This window comes from Onychomys torridus, chromosome 21 (genome assembly GCF_903995425.1).
Source record: "Onychomys torridus chromosome 21, mOncTor1.1, whole genome shotgun sequence".
NCBI classification, from domain to species: domain Eukaryota; kingdom Metazoa; phylum Chordata; class Mammalia; order Rodentia; family Cricetidae; genus Onychomys; species Onychomys torridus.
Window position 1 is genome coordinate 6,585,101 of NC_050463.1, and position 15,164 is coordinate 6,600,264.

The 15,164-nt window shown below is 45.3% G+C and overlaps 1 protein-coding gene, 1 long non-coding RNA gene and 1 pseudogene across 2 annotated transcripts in view; 2 read left to right on the top strand and 1 right to left on the bottom strand.

The window, feature by feature from the left end:
* The window catches only part of Slc1a6 (solute carrier family 1 member 6), a 37,924-nt gene extending 27,842 nt beyond the window's left edge, over positions 1-10,082 (bottom strand). Inside the window, 3 exon segments of the mRNA XM_036170642.1 lie at positions 367-504; positions 2,212-2,417; positions 9,389-10,082. Of these exon segments, the coding sequence (XP_036026535.1) occupies positions 367-504; positions 2,212-2,410 (337 nt within the window). The 5' untranslated portion in view covers positions 2,411-2,417; positions 9,389-10,082.
* LOC118571579 lies at positions 2,266-5,774 on the top strand. The gene is made up of 2 exons (XR_004943373.1): positions 2,266-2,440; positions 5,599-5,774. It is a non-coding gene; the product is annotated as an uncharacterized LOC118571579 (long non-coding RNA).
* On the top strand, positions 5,778-8,253 carry LOC118571459 (annotated as a pseudogene).
* Positions 10,083-15,164: the final 5,082 nt, after the last annotated feature.

Sequence of the window (15,164 nt, forward strand, 5' to 3'; positions counted from 1 at the left end):
CCCATCCACAGCTCCTTCGCTTCCTCCACCCTCCATCCTGGCACCTCCATCCAATCACCTCCTACATGTTCACCCACATTCCATCTATCATCTACCCCACCATATACCAGCTGCCTCCCTCCACAGCCTTTCTTTCCCCTCTGGATACCCCAGAGCTCTGGCAGGATAGGATTTTACCTTTAAGATCAAGTACAAGGAAGTTATTGGACTACATAGATCCTGTGACAGCAAGACTGAAGCAAGACCTGGGCACAGCTTGAGTTGTTGAATTGGGAAAGGGCCCCCATAGGTGGGGAAGCCCTGGCTCTTTTCTCAAGTGTGGACTTGGAATGGGTCCTGGAGATTCACAGTGTTTGGGGGTCTCACCTGTGACAAGGCTGGAGACGATGAGTGGGAGCACCAACATCTGCAGCATCCTCATGAGCAGCTCACCAGGAAAAGAGAAGTACTTGATCTGGCGGTAGGAAAGCTGGTATGGGCGCAAGGCGAATGCCAGGCTGACCCCTAGTGCCAGAAAGGAAGGGCTCATGGAATCAACTATGAATCTCACACCCAAGCAGTGTCCATCCATCTCTAAGGGTGAGCAGTGACTATTCTATGAGGTAGATTTGTGTACATGGGTATTACGTGGATTTGTGTGTGCATGGGTGCATATGAGCATGGGTATGTGTGTGTACTTGTGTATATACAGATGTGGGCATCTGTGCGTGCATGTGTAAAAAGATGTATACATGGCTATGTGTATATATGGGTATGTGCATGGTACTTGCATGGGTATGTATGTGCTAGGTATACATGTGCATTTGCATGTGCATGGGTCTGTATGTGCATGGGTGTGTTTATTGGCATGTATGTGCATGTAAGTGTGTAAGCATGTGTACATTTGTATGAGCATGGATATATATGTGTGTGTGTGCATGATGAACATTTGTGTAAATGATTATGTGCATGTGGTTGTGTGCACATGGATATATATGTGCATTGCATGCATTTGTGTATGCATAGGTGTGTGTGTACATTCATATGCACATAGACTCATATACAATGGTATGCACATGCATTGCTTGGTTCTGTCTATAAGTGTGACTTTTGTGTCTGTGTTACCACTTTCTTTTTATTTTTTTAAGATTATGCATACAGTGTTCTCCTGCAGGCCAGAAGAAGGTACCAGACCTCATAACAGATGGTTGTGAGTCATTATGTGGGAATTGAACTCAGGACCTCTGGAAGAACAGCCAGTGCTCTTAACCACTGAGTCATCTCTCCAGCCCTATGTTATCACTTCCAAATATGGAAGTACATATGCAATTGGGCTTCTAAGCATGTAGATGTAAATATATAGATGAGTGTGTGAAAGTATTCACAAAGTCTAACACAGCTGGCCATGGTATCCTTGGTATCCACACTGTCGAATTAATCAAGTACACAGGAAATATTTAGGGGGAAATTATCTGTTGAAAGCAGAAGGGGGGCTATTTGTGGAGAGAAAAGGGACCAGCAGAGGGTGACTAGGTAAGAGGGGGTGAAGGAAAAAGAATATGATCAAAGTACATTGTATATAGATATGAAGATGTCATGAGGAACCCATTATTTTATACAACCTACTCATAATTATTTAAGTTGTGTGTGTTGAACATGTAGAGATTTTTTTCTCTCATCAATATTCCCTAGATAATACAGTGTAACACCTATTTACCTAGCAGTTACATTGCTTTGGGTGTTACAAGCAACCTAGAGAGCAAGGTAGCCACAGACCCTATACAAACACTACCCCATTTTATTTATATGCACAGATAACAAATGCTTGTGGATACCCAAATCAATAGACAATCAAATTCCTTAATTAAAATGGGGTAGTGTTTGCCAGAACCAATCTCCCAAGGGTATGATGGATAGCTGCATATTTTTATGAACATTAACACAGTTTATGTGACTGCACCTCTAAATTAAGATATGTAAGATATATTCATATGTAAGATATATTTATCCTTCTCTGTATATACTCATAAAGTGCATGTCTGTTCAGTGTACTTGTGTATGCCCATACTCACACATGTGACATCACATCGTGTTCATACAGCTGTGTTTGCTTGTGTATGTATGTGTGCTCTCTACCTGAGTCCCCTGATGGGCTAGGGGACTTGTGAGATGAGAGCACCAGAGGGGTGGGGGTGGTTAATAGAAGTCCCGCCTCCCAGAAGCAGAGCTCACCAATGATCACAGCGCTGACTGTGAGCAAGATGAAAGCGTTTCTGCGCAAAAAGCGCCTCACGTGCTCTCGGGTCATGGTCTGCAGACGTAGGCGCGTGCGCAGTGCTCTCTGCTGCAGACTGTCCTGAAGTCCCTGCAGACAGCCCACGCCACCGTGGCGGCTCTCCCTCAGGAACAGACTGTTGCCATGGCTGCTCATCCTGTCTCTGCGGTGGACAGAGGAGACCAGGTCTGGTGAGGGAGGAATCTGGGAAAGGAGAGGATAGGGTGGATGGGCAGGCAATGCAGCTTAGAAGTCAGGGGAGGGGCAATGCCCATGGACTACCTTACAGGGATGACTGACACCCTGCCCTGGATCAGATTCAGTTTTTATCCCAGCAGCAAAAGGTTAAGGTCTTCTGACCCAAACACCAGAGAGGTTGGTTAGAGAAAGTGTAGAAAACAAAATGCTGCACACCTTTCAGGTTTTCTGCCTCCAGCCTCCTTCACTGAGATCATCCCAAGCAACTGAGAGCTTCTGCAGCTCTCAAACTAAAGTGCCAGGCCTTTGCTGAACACCCACTGCATAAGAGCTCTTGGAAGGGCATCTCTAGGCTAGTCCCCCTAACCACAGTAGTTGAGTGTCCAGCCTGAAGACGCCCGTAGTCGACGTTTCACAAGGACAAAATCAGCCAGTGCCTGGTAAACAGTGGCACCCAACTAATGTGCGTGACAAGGACAGCAGTGTTGTAAGGGAGGGGTCTCTGGGGAAGAAATGATGACACTTCCAGTCCCAGCTTGAGGTTCATGACCCTCTTTTGGAATGAAACCTCAGACTTTGTGTCCCTTTTTCACGTGTCTGTATTTATTTATCCTTATTGACTTACTTTTTTAAAGATAACCAAAACAGGATGATGTGTTTTCCATGAATTAAATAAAATGCACATAATAAAAAACCTGCCATGCTGTTTAGCAGCCAAACACTTGGAAGTTACAAAACAGCTTAGACACTGAGGCTTTTGACCCAGCCTTTGACAGCCTTGTAATATCAACTACTCTATAGGATGTGGGGGAAGGCAGTTTACAAGTTCAAGGCCAGCACCAGCAACTTTGTAGGACCCAAAATATAAAGTTAAAAAGAGTGCTACAGGGCAAGGAGTGGGAGATGGCTCACTGATTGAGGGTGCATATTGCTTCTGTAGAGGACCAGAGTTCCATTCCCAGCACCCACATCAGGCAGCTCAGAACTGCTATGCCCCCTTCTGGCCTCATTGGCACCTGCACTCACATGTACACACACGCACGCACGCACGCACGCACGCACTCAAACTGAAAATAAAATTCTCTTTTAAAGAGGGCCAGACTATATATAGCTCAGTGGTAGAGTACTTGCCTGCCATGTTCAAGGCCCCAAATTCAGTTCTCAGTACTGATCCCCTCAGCTTCCCAGGTAGCTGGGATTGCAGGCATGCACCACCATGTGCAGCCTTGAACTGTTCTAGCATTGTTTTGATGTCCCTACCCAAGTGGCTGTCTTCTTCTAAGATGGCTGCCATCTGAATCTGTCTCAGTTCTCCACCTGCTTCCAAAAGACAGGCCGCTTGAGTAGGCTTTCCATGCCCTGTATCCTGCAACTGCTTCTCAGTGCAAAGCCCCATTCAGGATTTTGCTCCAAATGAAATGGTCCTCTGAAGCCACAGTGTTGCTTCTCACCTTGCTCTGAACTCTCACAGACACAGAGCTGCAGGCTGCACAGAAGATGAGCAGTCTCTCCCTCTCCTCTGGGACGTCATGTTCCTAGTTACCAAATGATAACTCAAAATCACCTAAGAATCTCAAGAGCATTCAACTGAGTCCAAACCAGTCAGGAGCCTGAACACTTGTCTCTTTCCTAAAGTCCAGGCAGCTGGCTCTGCAGATCCACAATTCAACCTCCTCAGATAAAACCAACACTGGATATAAAGTGTTCAGTGAGTCAAGCCTAGAGCTGCACTCCCATCATCTTGGCACTTAAGAGGCCAACACGGCAGGAGCAGGGGTTCAAGGCCAGCCTGGGTTGAATAGAAAGACCCCATATCAGAAAGTCAGTCCATCAGCTCACATCTAGCTTCAAGAGCTATTGACAGTTGGTGGGTTTCAAGAGCTATTGATAGATTCAGTGGTGTGGCCTGTGATAGGTTGCCCCTGCTCCAGTGACGGTGCCTATACTCATGGGCATTGGGGCAGCACTAAATGGACTCAGAGGATTCTGTAGAGGAAGGGGAAGATAAACAGGAGGAGGCAGCATCATGAAATTAGGAGGAGAATGGGAGCAATCAAGAAGAGTTGAAGAGGGAAAAAAGAGAGTTAGATATGATCTAAATATACATGTGCTCATATATGAAACTACGAAGGAATACTTTTTACAGCTCAATGGTAAGGTTGGAGAAACGTTCAGAGCTTAACAATGCTGCTGTTCTTTGAAAGGACCTGGTCGGGTGGCTCACAGCCAGAGTCCAACTCTTTCTTCTGTCTCTGCAGTCACCTGAACTCAAGTGCACATAGCGACATGTGAATACACATGATTAAAAAGATAAAAATGATTTCTGTTTTATGTGAATGAGTGTTAGAATCCATGTATATATGTGCACTGTGTGTGCAGTGACCATAGAGTCCAGAAAGGGGCCTTGGATCCTCTGGAACAAGAGCTACAGGGAGTTGTGAGCTACCCTGTGGGTGCTGGGAGCAGAATCTGGGTTCTCTGTGAGAGCAACAAGCACTCTTAAATGTTGAGTCACCTCTCCAGCCTCAAAATAAATCTTTTTTTTAAATCAATGGTAGTGTGAGTTTAGCATGTACAAAGGCTTGAATTTAATTCTCAGCACCAAAAATTGATCAATCAATTGATAAAAAAAAAGTTGTTCAATTTGCATCTGTGCTGAGCATGAACAGACTTTTCCTCTTAGTCCCTAAACAATATAGCATAGTAACTACATGCACAGTATTGAAGTTGTGCTAGGTGGAGTTATTCTTATATTTATTACTGTGTGTGTGGTCAGAGGACAACTTTTGGGAGTCCATTCTCCCAGAGATTGAACACAGGACTTCAAGTTTGGTGACGAGCACCTTTACACACTGTGCTAGGCATTAAATGTAATATAGAGATGAGTTAAATATGAAAGGAGACAGGAATGTGTTCTGTGCAAATATGATGCCATTTTATATAAAAGACTTTTAAATACAAGGGGTTTGAAGTCTACCTAGGATGGAGGGTATGTCTGGAGCAAATTCTCTGAGACTGAAAAACAACTAGATAGTGTGGGAGTTGATGTGATTGTGAGTCAAATCTGGCCTGATATCTGTGTTGTTGGCATTTTTAAATCATGGTATTGGCACACAGCTGCATCCATTCACTGTGTATTTCTGCAGGTGCTTTGGTGGCAAAGGTGAGTTACTGGAATAGAGTACAAAAAACAAACTATCTGCAGGATGTGGCTGAGCTGAGTCGCGTAGCCAGAGACTCTGCAGGACCCACGGGGCCCAGAGCATCTGAGCGGTGAATTCTTCAAGTCTTCGATTTTAAAAAAAAAAAAAAAAAAAAAAAGGCCTCCAATAAAACTACACTGCAAAAAATGGGAAAGAAACAGAATGGAAAGAGTCAAAAAGCCTGAAGATTTGTGGTCAAGAAAGTACTGGACTGGCGTGTAGTGAACGGGAAGGTGGAAAGGGTTCACAGATACTGATAATACTTGGGAACCAGAAGAAAATTTAGATTGTCCAGAATTAATTGAAGCATTTCTTAATTCTCAACAAGCTGGTAAAGAAAAAGATGGTAGAAAAAGGAAATCTTTATCTGACAGTGAATCTGATGATAGCAAGTCGAAGAAGAGAAGAGACACTGCTGAGAAACCCAGGGGTTTGATCCTGCATGAATCATCCTGCCGTGGCTGGCAGTGGAGAATTGATGATTCTCACGAAGAGGAGGCAGACTTGGTGCTGGCAAAGGAGGCGAACGTGGAGGGTCCTCAGATTGTCATCGCCTTCTATGGGAGAGGCTGACTTGGCATTCTTGTCCAGAAGAAGAGGCGCAATAATTGTTTGCATTTATATATATATAAAATCTGGATCTTTGGTTTGGAATTACTAGTGTGGAAAAAATAGCGTTCTAATGAAAATCAAGTTTGATATGCTGGTTTTGAAGTATTGACAATAGTTGGGATATTTTTGGTTTTTGTTCTGCATCAAAAGGCACTGATTCCTTTGAGCAAATAAAAGCTTTCTGTAGTTGCTTCTTTAACAATAGAATATTTGATACCATGCTGTATTTCCTTGGTTTTGAAGAACAGCTTTTCTTAAACGCTGGGGAGATTTTACAGTCATTACTCAATCAGAACTTATTTTTAACTGGGACACAGAAGGACCATTCTGAGTTTTTTGTTTGTATGCGTGTGTATGCATAAAACGCTTGTGTAACTGTTTTTCATTTTGTCTTGTTTTTTAATGCTCAAAAACCGTAGATGAAAACATGTGTTGGTGAGATTCCATCATTGTGAACATTTTCCTAAAAACCATAACCTTTCAGATTAAGTAAATGATTCTGTAATTTATTAGTTTTAAAGCAACCACATCAGAATTTATGTATTATCACATAAATACAGTAGTTTATTTACAAAAGTTTGTCCTTACAAACTCCCCCTTCAGAAAATGGAATTAGACAAAGTAGTAGTATGATTTAATACCAAGTCTTAAGCTGAGTGTGGTGGTGCATGCCTTTAATCTCAGCACGAAAGCAGACAGACGTCTTGTTTTAGTCTAGCTAGATCAGCCAGGGCTACACAAAAGAGTCCCTGTTTCTAAAAACCAAACAAAAGACTTAAATGGGCATGTAAACGTTCCTCTAGTGAACCATTCCTTTATAGAAAGTTGAAATCTACTAAAAGGTTATGATTTGTAAAATATCTGTTTGCTATGGAAATGGGATCATGGTTAGAGATGATGTTGGCAATTTCAGACCCACTGACATGAATGAACAAAATTTGGTAATATAAATTGCATGCTTTTTCTGTACCCTGACTCATTCCTTACTGGTGGGATCAGTCTTTGCAGTATTTGGGTTCTGGTTCAATGAGCCAGAAAAGTAACTTTGTAGTATCAGAATGTCATCCAACTGTATATTTACTTCTTTGTAAATAATGGTGAACAGTGGTCAATAAATAGTTTTATATTCCTTTAAAAAAAAAAAACTATTTGCTAAAGTAGGGGTGGGAGGACAAGGTGATTTGATGGGTAAAGAGGATTGCTGCCAAGCTGGATGGCCTGAGTTTAATCCTGGCCCCACAGGGTGAAAGGAGATAACTAACTCCCACAGATTGTCCTCTGACTGCTTTGTGCATGCTTGAGGGTGTGCGCACACACACACTGAATAAATGTGACTTTTTTCAAGGCTGACTGCAGGCTAGTAAAAGCATACATGAGTGATGGAGTAATAGGGCATGGCTCCGGAGTAGAGCATTCATCAAGTGTACGTGAGGCCCTGAGTCCCATCCCAGAACTAGAGGGAGAGAGGGGTCAGCAGGGAGTAATTAACAATTAAAACAATTCAATAAATAAGCAGAAATCCAAAGGTACAGGGCTGAACTCAAGTGCAAGGCTGTCTTCCACACCTTCGCCGTGCCTGCCTAGATCACTGCAAACGTATACAGCTGTGATTTGTCACTATGTTAATTCTTCCCTTTCGTCTCAGTGGACGTGTGATAATTGCTCCCACTCACAGAGCACAGTGAAACTGTTCAGAACACGAAGGCAAACCATGATGCCAGATCAAGGTCCTTAGCACTTCCATCCCCACTAGCCAGGAACATTCCAACTCCTGTCTTGTAATCCTTTATAAAAGAATAAACTGTTGAAGAGTCTCATCACCTTCCTCTTCCCTGTCTCCCCTGTCATAATCACTTTACTACTCTGTTTCTTCAAGGTCAAGATCTGTAGCTTGCACAGGAATGAGATCACACAGCATTTGAGTCTGTGTGTCTAGCTTTTAAAATTAACATTAATCATTTGGAGGAATGCTATAATGAAAATGAATTCTTTGTATACTTATTAAAATGTAATAAATGTTTTAAAACAACATTTTCTAATACTTGACTTGAACGTACCCTCCACCTGGGAAGAGCCCCAGGAGCTGTCAGGCATGTCACATATAGGGAGCCAGTTGTTCCAGTTTCTTCTGGTTCTAGGCCTTCTCTCTTCCCCTGCCTCCTAAGCTACCTATTCTGAAAATGGCCTTTCCAGGATCTCCAACCTCTGCGACTTAAATACAGCCTCACATCTTGTGTGCAGTTGACACCTACATAATCCTTCATGGACACACAATCCCACATAGACTCTTCAGACCAACAGCCACACACAACCTTCAGAAATGCAAATCCATATTGGCACACCAGACACACAATCCCTCCACAATTTCACACAAACATCTACATTTTTGCACACCAGAAGACACATAACTCACACACCCTCAGAAATGCAGTCAGCATCAGCCATACACAGTCTGCAGACACACACACACACACACACACACACACACACACACACACACACACACGCACCAGCCACTGCCATGCACACCATGAAACTCAAAGCCACACTCTTTAAGTCTCTTGCACAAATCCCCCATGTAAATTAAACTACATGAACAGTGACATCCACACAATTCTTAGGTTCACAAGCACACACTTGAGAGCACAAAACTCTCAACATTCAAGCACTTAGCTACACACATCTCTTTAGAAAAGCAATCCCACCCAAAACTCAATCACACACATACAACCATGCACACAGCATCTCCATACCCAGTTCCCCTGGAATGGTGGTCAGTCTTAATCACAGCAGACATGGCTGGGGCTAGGTGATGAACCTCTGGTAGGGAAGAGGGAGTCCAGCCCAAGAAATAGGAGAGGTGTCAGATTCAATGTTGGAAACAGGACTACGTGAGAGCTGAGGTTGCTGAATAAGAAGTGTGGGAGATGGGAAGGAGACCCAGGGACCTAACGACAGGAATCTCAGCAGGGTGACCCAGGGCAGAGGCAGGCTCAGCACCTGTAAAGGGACGGGGAAGAGCTAAGGAACGGTAGCGAGGAAGTGGGGACCTCTGCACAGGGGACCCCCACCTGCCTCAGACCCAGAGTCAGCCCCGTGCAAGGGCAAACGTCCCACTCACCAGCCTTGGGTCAGCGGGGCCGCCTTGCCCGCGCCTCCGCCTGCGCGCTGCGCCCAGATGCAGAAGCCAGAACCCGTGGAAGCTCCCGGCCGGGTCCGCCAGGACCCGCCAGGGACCCGCACTGAATCTGCGTTGGGGACCGGACTACGAAGGCACCGGCGCGGAGCAGGGACGCGCTGTGCAACGTGAGGGATGCCGGCTGGTCTTGCGCTCACGTGGGCGCGGGGGGCGAGGGGCCGGGGCGGGGGGCGGTACCCCCTCAGGGATGTCCCCCTGCTGCAGCGGCACAGGAGCTGGGGGACTCGGGGCGGGCGGGGTGACCGGCCTCTCGCACACAGCCTCCGCCCCTGCGCCGAGCCGCGCCTCCGAGCCCGCCCCCTGCCCCTCCCGAGTCCTCCGAGGCCAGTAAGTCCCCTTGGGATGCACAGGGTACCCGACGTTGTTAGCGCTGCGCGGGAGCCCACATCCTCGGCGTGGGTCTGAGGCAGGAGGAGGGAAGGCCGCCAGCGTCGGGTGACCACCCGCCACCACTCGATGGCCAGCTTCTCCCTCCGGTGCACCTATCTGGCTTTGGCCACTTCACTGCTGTGTCCCTTTGGGCCAGCCCCTCTCCTTCTCTGAGCCTGACCTGAGAGAAAATTACAGCTGAGCAAAGCAAAGCACGCAAGAGCGTGGAAACGCTCTCTGCAGCATGAACCGCTGTGCAAACCGGAACCTTTCATAATTGCTGTTACTGTTGTAATTAATAGTATCCCTTGCTATCAGCACAGTACACGGGACAATGTGGAGCTGCATTTTTCCTCTCAAATGACACTGACTGGTTGCTTCCAGCCCAATTAGTCCTTCTGAGAACTGAGGCTCTTTATAGAGATCTGCACAGAGCCCAGCGTCGGGGAATAAAAGTCAATGCGGTGGACCCTGGCAAGATGGCCTACAGCTCGCAGTGAGTTGAGCTGGTGAGTTGAGTTCCATCCTTGGAATTTACAGAAAGGTGAAAGAAAGATCTGACACCAGAAGCTGTCCTCTGACCTCCACACATGTGCTGCGGCCAGCTCACCGACACACACATGCACACACACACACACACACACACACACACACACACACACACGCACTCACGCACACACGCACACACACATTATTATTATTATTATTATTATTATTATTATTAAAAGCTAATGGATGCATGTTATTGTTACTTTGGGGCAACCTTGTGAATCAGACAGACTCTTTTAGCTATATCTCATTTACATAGCCCTACGAAGTATACTTTACCACCCCAGTTTGTGAACAAAGGAACAGGCACTCAGAAAGCAGCACAGCCAGAGCTGCCCCCAACTCCAATCTTTGTACACACAGCCCTGGCCCTAATCCTTGAACACACTTGCTAAACAAGGTGGTTCTCCATCTCCCTTCAAACACCAGGAAAACTTTTGAAAATTCTGATGCCAAATCAAACCCTCACTGGGATTCCATCTCTCCCGACAGAGTCAGTGCTGCTGTCACCAATAAAACCAGGAAGAAATTCTGGTGAGGACAGAGAGTAAGGGAACCTTTACACTCCGTTTGTGAGAGTGTAAAAATGGTGCAGCTACTGTGCGCATTCGTATAGAGGCTCCTCAAAAAACTGAAAACAGAAGCACCACGTGACCCAATTAGACCATACTGGAGAATAGACCTAAAGGATTTTAATCCCGAGATCTACACATCATGCGTGTGGCTACCCTACTCACCATAGCCACTGTGTGAGAGCTGTCAAGGTATCCATCAACCCCTGAACAGATAAAAACATTTCAGTATAAGTACACAGTGGAATTTTACTCACCCATAAAGAACAAAATTGTCAAATTTGCAGAAAAATAGATAGAACTTCAAATTACCATTTTAAACATATTTTTATTTATTCTTTGAGAATTTCATACTTTGCATACAACGTATTTTGATCATACCATCCTTCCAACTCTTCCCAGACCTTCACCACCGCACCCCTCTACTGACTTGCTATCCTTTTATTTTTGACCCATTGAGTCCCACTAGTGCTATTTTTGGATGGATGTGCGTGTGGCCATCCCCTAGAGCATGGTCACCCTACCAAGGACCACACTCCTCAAGAAAACTGACTTTACCTCCCCAAGCAGCCATCAGCTGTCACTAGCTCCTCAGCTTTGGATTGGGGCTTGTGAGTGCCTCCTGGCTCCATGCAAGCATTCTCAGTGGCTAGATCTTATGTGGGTAACCCGAGTAGCTAGCTGTCCATGAGTTCAACAGTCCTGCCATGTCTACAAGACATTGCCTGCTAACTTGTGGCTCACAAAACTTCTGACTCCTGTTTAAACTTCAGACCAACTGAACCACACACAGCCCTTGAATGGGACCCACCCAGTCATTGGTTTATTTAAATAATCGTGGAAGTGACACTCAGGTGTGTCTAAGGTTAAATGGATACCTTCCCTAGATGTAGGTAGGACCAGGCCACACTTTTAAACCATCTCCGCCTCCTCTCCATTCCTTCTGCTTTGCCCTTTGCCTGGGATCTGACATTTCTATTTCTCCTTCTTCATATCTCATTCCCACAACCCTATGGGCAGACATAGAGACAGGGACTCAGAGAGGTTTGATAACTTGTCCCAGGTGGCACAGCCAAAAGTGTCTCCCCAGTTTCAATCTTTGTGCATGCAACCCTGACTTGGGTCCTTGAACACCTTGGCTAACCAAGGCTAACCAAGGTGGTTCTCAGCTCTACCTGTATAGCACGTCCCGATACCAAATCAAAACTGCACTGAAGCTGCCAGTGTGTGCCCAGTTCTGTAATTTTATTTCAGTGTGTGTGGTCCTGTGCTTAAGGTGTAAGCTGTGGAGCTGACAATGAGGAAAGTCTCAGAAACTGTCAGAGCCAAGAGGATCTCAGGAGAGTCAACAACCCAACTCAAAATCTCAGAATGGAATGAGGCTACAGCTCAAATCCAAAATGCTCCAGGATCCAAACCTTTCGTGACCTACAGGAGACCACAGACAGAGATTCCACACCTGACCACATGTGATAAGCCACGGTGAAAACTCAAGGGCACTGAAAATACTGTAGGCTGAGCAGGGCGTCCCACACCCATGCTGCCTGTCTTTAGGAGTCTGCAGCAGGAAGATGGCAAGCATGGGGCAGCCTCGGCCACAAGTATAAACTTTCCTCTAAACAAAAGAAAAACCATATATAAAATGGCCTTCGCATAAGTATCTGTGTATCAGGTGTGTATGCAGCATGTTTGAATTTTGTGTTTAGACTAGAGTCAATTTCCCAGGCATTATGTACACACCAATAATCCAAATCTGAGAAGAAAATTCAAAGTCTGAAACAGTGGCTGGGATAATCAAAGCCCTTGCCAACCAGTGTAATTGCCAGGTGGGCATGGAATCCCTTCTATAAATCCAACCTCAGAAAGTAAAGTCAAGAGGATCTCCAGAGCAACTGAACTATGGAAACTCGTCATATTGATGAACTCTGGGTTTTATTGAGGATGATTTCCAACATCCATCTTGGGCTTCCATATGCACACACAAAATTTCCTCTTAGTTAAGAGAGTCTATCCTAGTGAAAGGGTCTTTAAGACTAAGAAGGTGCTGAGAGGAGGCTCAGTAACAATAAAGAAATAAACAATTCAAAAGGCTTGGGAAGTCACTGAAACTTGGTAGATTTACAGGGTTCCTCCTTTATAGAAGCAGTGAGGACAGCTGAGGAAAGAAGACTCCCTGACCTTTCAAGCTGCCTGCAAGGCATGTAGGGAGCCAGTTTACATGAGTCGTCATCCATGCTCACCCATATCCAGTAAACACATTGGTTCATCAAGTCAGACTTTGGTGGTGGTATTACTCTGGTCAGCTGTCAGCTCCCTGTCTGGGATGAGTAGACACTCATTTTACATCTCTTCAGGAAAAGGGTCACACAAAAGCGGCAATACTAGGGAGGCTGAGACAGGAAGACTGAGGATGTCACAGCTGTGACAATTAGGAACTCAGTAGCTTTGCTTACTGGTCCTGAGCCCATACAAATTGGGCCCTCCTACCAGCCAGCTACAGAGAGAGGAGGCGCTCACAGGACCCCACCACCTACAACTGAGCTCTTAGAAACTGACAGAGTCCAGGAGAAGAGTGTGGGGAGGAATAGTAGCCAGTGCTGCCCCACTTGTAAGCCCCTAGGTTCTGATGGGTAGTTCCAAACTCAGGTTCACACAGATGGCTCTAGTTAAATTCTGTGGGACACTTCACTGTTACTTTGATTTATTAGCACAGTTTATTCTTTTTTTTAAGATTTATTTATTTATTTATTATGTACACAGAAGAGGACGCCATATCTCATTACAGATGGTTATGAGCCACCATGTGGTTGCTGGGAATTGAACTCAGGACCTTTGGAAGAGCAGTCGGTGCTCTTAACCTCTGAGCCATATCTCCAGGCCTGGGGTGGAATTTTCTTATGGTGATAAACTTCTTCTGTAACTAGACAGAGTGATAGCTACCCAATGTGGTGAATCATACTAAGTGAGGTAACAATACCAAATTCATGTTCTTTGAAATTATCATTGCCTGTGACATGAATCTCCCCTCAAAGAAACAAAAATCTAGTGACTAAAGAAGAAATCACTTGACATTTAAGACAAATATTTCTATGCAATATTTTTCCAAGATTCATTTATTTTCAAATGAAGTGTAGAGGGCAAGAGAGGTATATGTGGTGAGTGCAGTGCCTACAGAGGCCAGAAGGGGATCAGATCCTCTGGGCTACAGTTACAGGATAGAGAATTGCCAGAGTTAGGTGCTGGGAACCAAACTCCAGTCCTCTGCAAGGGCAGTGCATGTTTTTAATAGCTGTGCCTCCACTCCAGGCCCCTCAATACAGTATCTTAAATGCTGAACCCTTGACATACCAAACCTCATGTGTTTACCAAAACCATCCCCTAATAGCACATTCAGTATTCGACACTACATGAAAATGATGACAAAATAGCCACGCTGTGCAGAATGTCACCATGCAAACTGTAGTAGGGTTCCTGGTTTTTCCTTCTGCCTCAGCCATCTTGTGACTTGGCTCAAAAATATTACTGATTCTGTCAGCATTTTGATATGTTGATGGTTTTATTAACAGTTATGGTAGTAGTGTTTATGTGGGAGGGTGTTAGTTGCTAACATTGTAGTGCTATTAGCAAATGACTGGGTTTGGCCATTCCTGACATCTTGCATACTAGATAAATACTTCATTCCTATTCTCACCGATAATTCTTTCCTCCCAATAGGTTAAGGAGAGTGGAATTCTTTGCAGATATGCAAGGGGGTATCAAAGTGGCTGTCAACGTGTGACTGCACAGGCCTTCGAGCCCAAGTCCATGACCTGCTATGATCCAATCAGTCTCTGGCTCCGGCTCCCTCCCAGCACTCTGTCCCCTGATGACTGTACGCCTCCCTCTGGGGTGGGCCTCAGCACTAAACAGGAGCCTGAGATGGAAGAATCCAGGCTAATTCCTCTGTGGGAAGTACTCCCTACCAATTAATTGGGGCAGAACTAGCCTAAGGCATCCCTGAAGCCCCAAGAGTCATTAAGGGAAAGAAGGGTCTCATTATGGGCTGGCTGCTTCCCTGCTGTCCCCAGAACCCCAGAGTGGGGGTCCTCCTCTCTGGCTCCCACAGCTTCTCCTCCCTAGCCGGCACAGCTGGATATGCAGGGGAAGGGCTGAGAGTAGAAAGATCATTTTAACGGAATTAAAAAGGAGTGGACTATCAGACACTACAC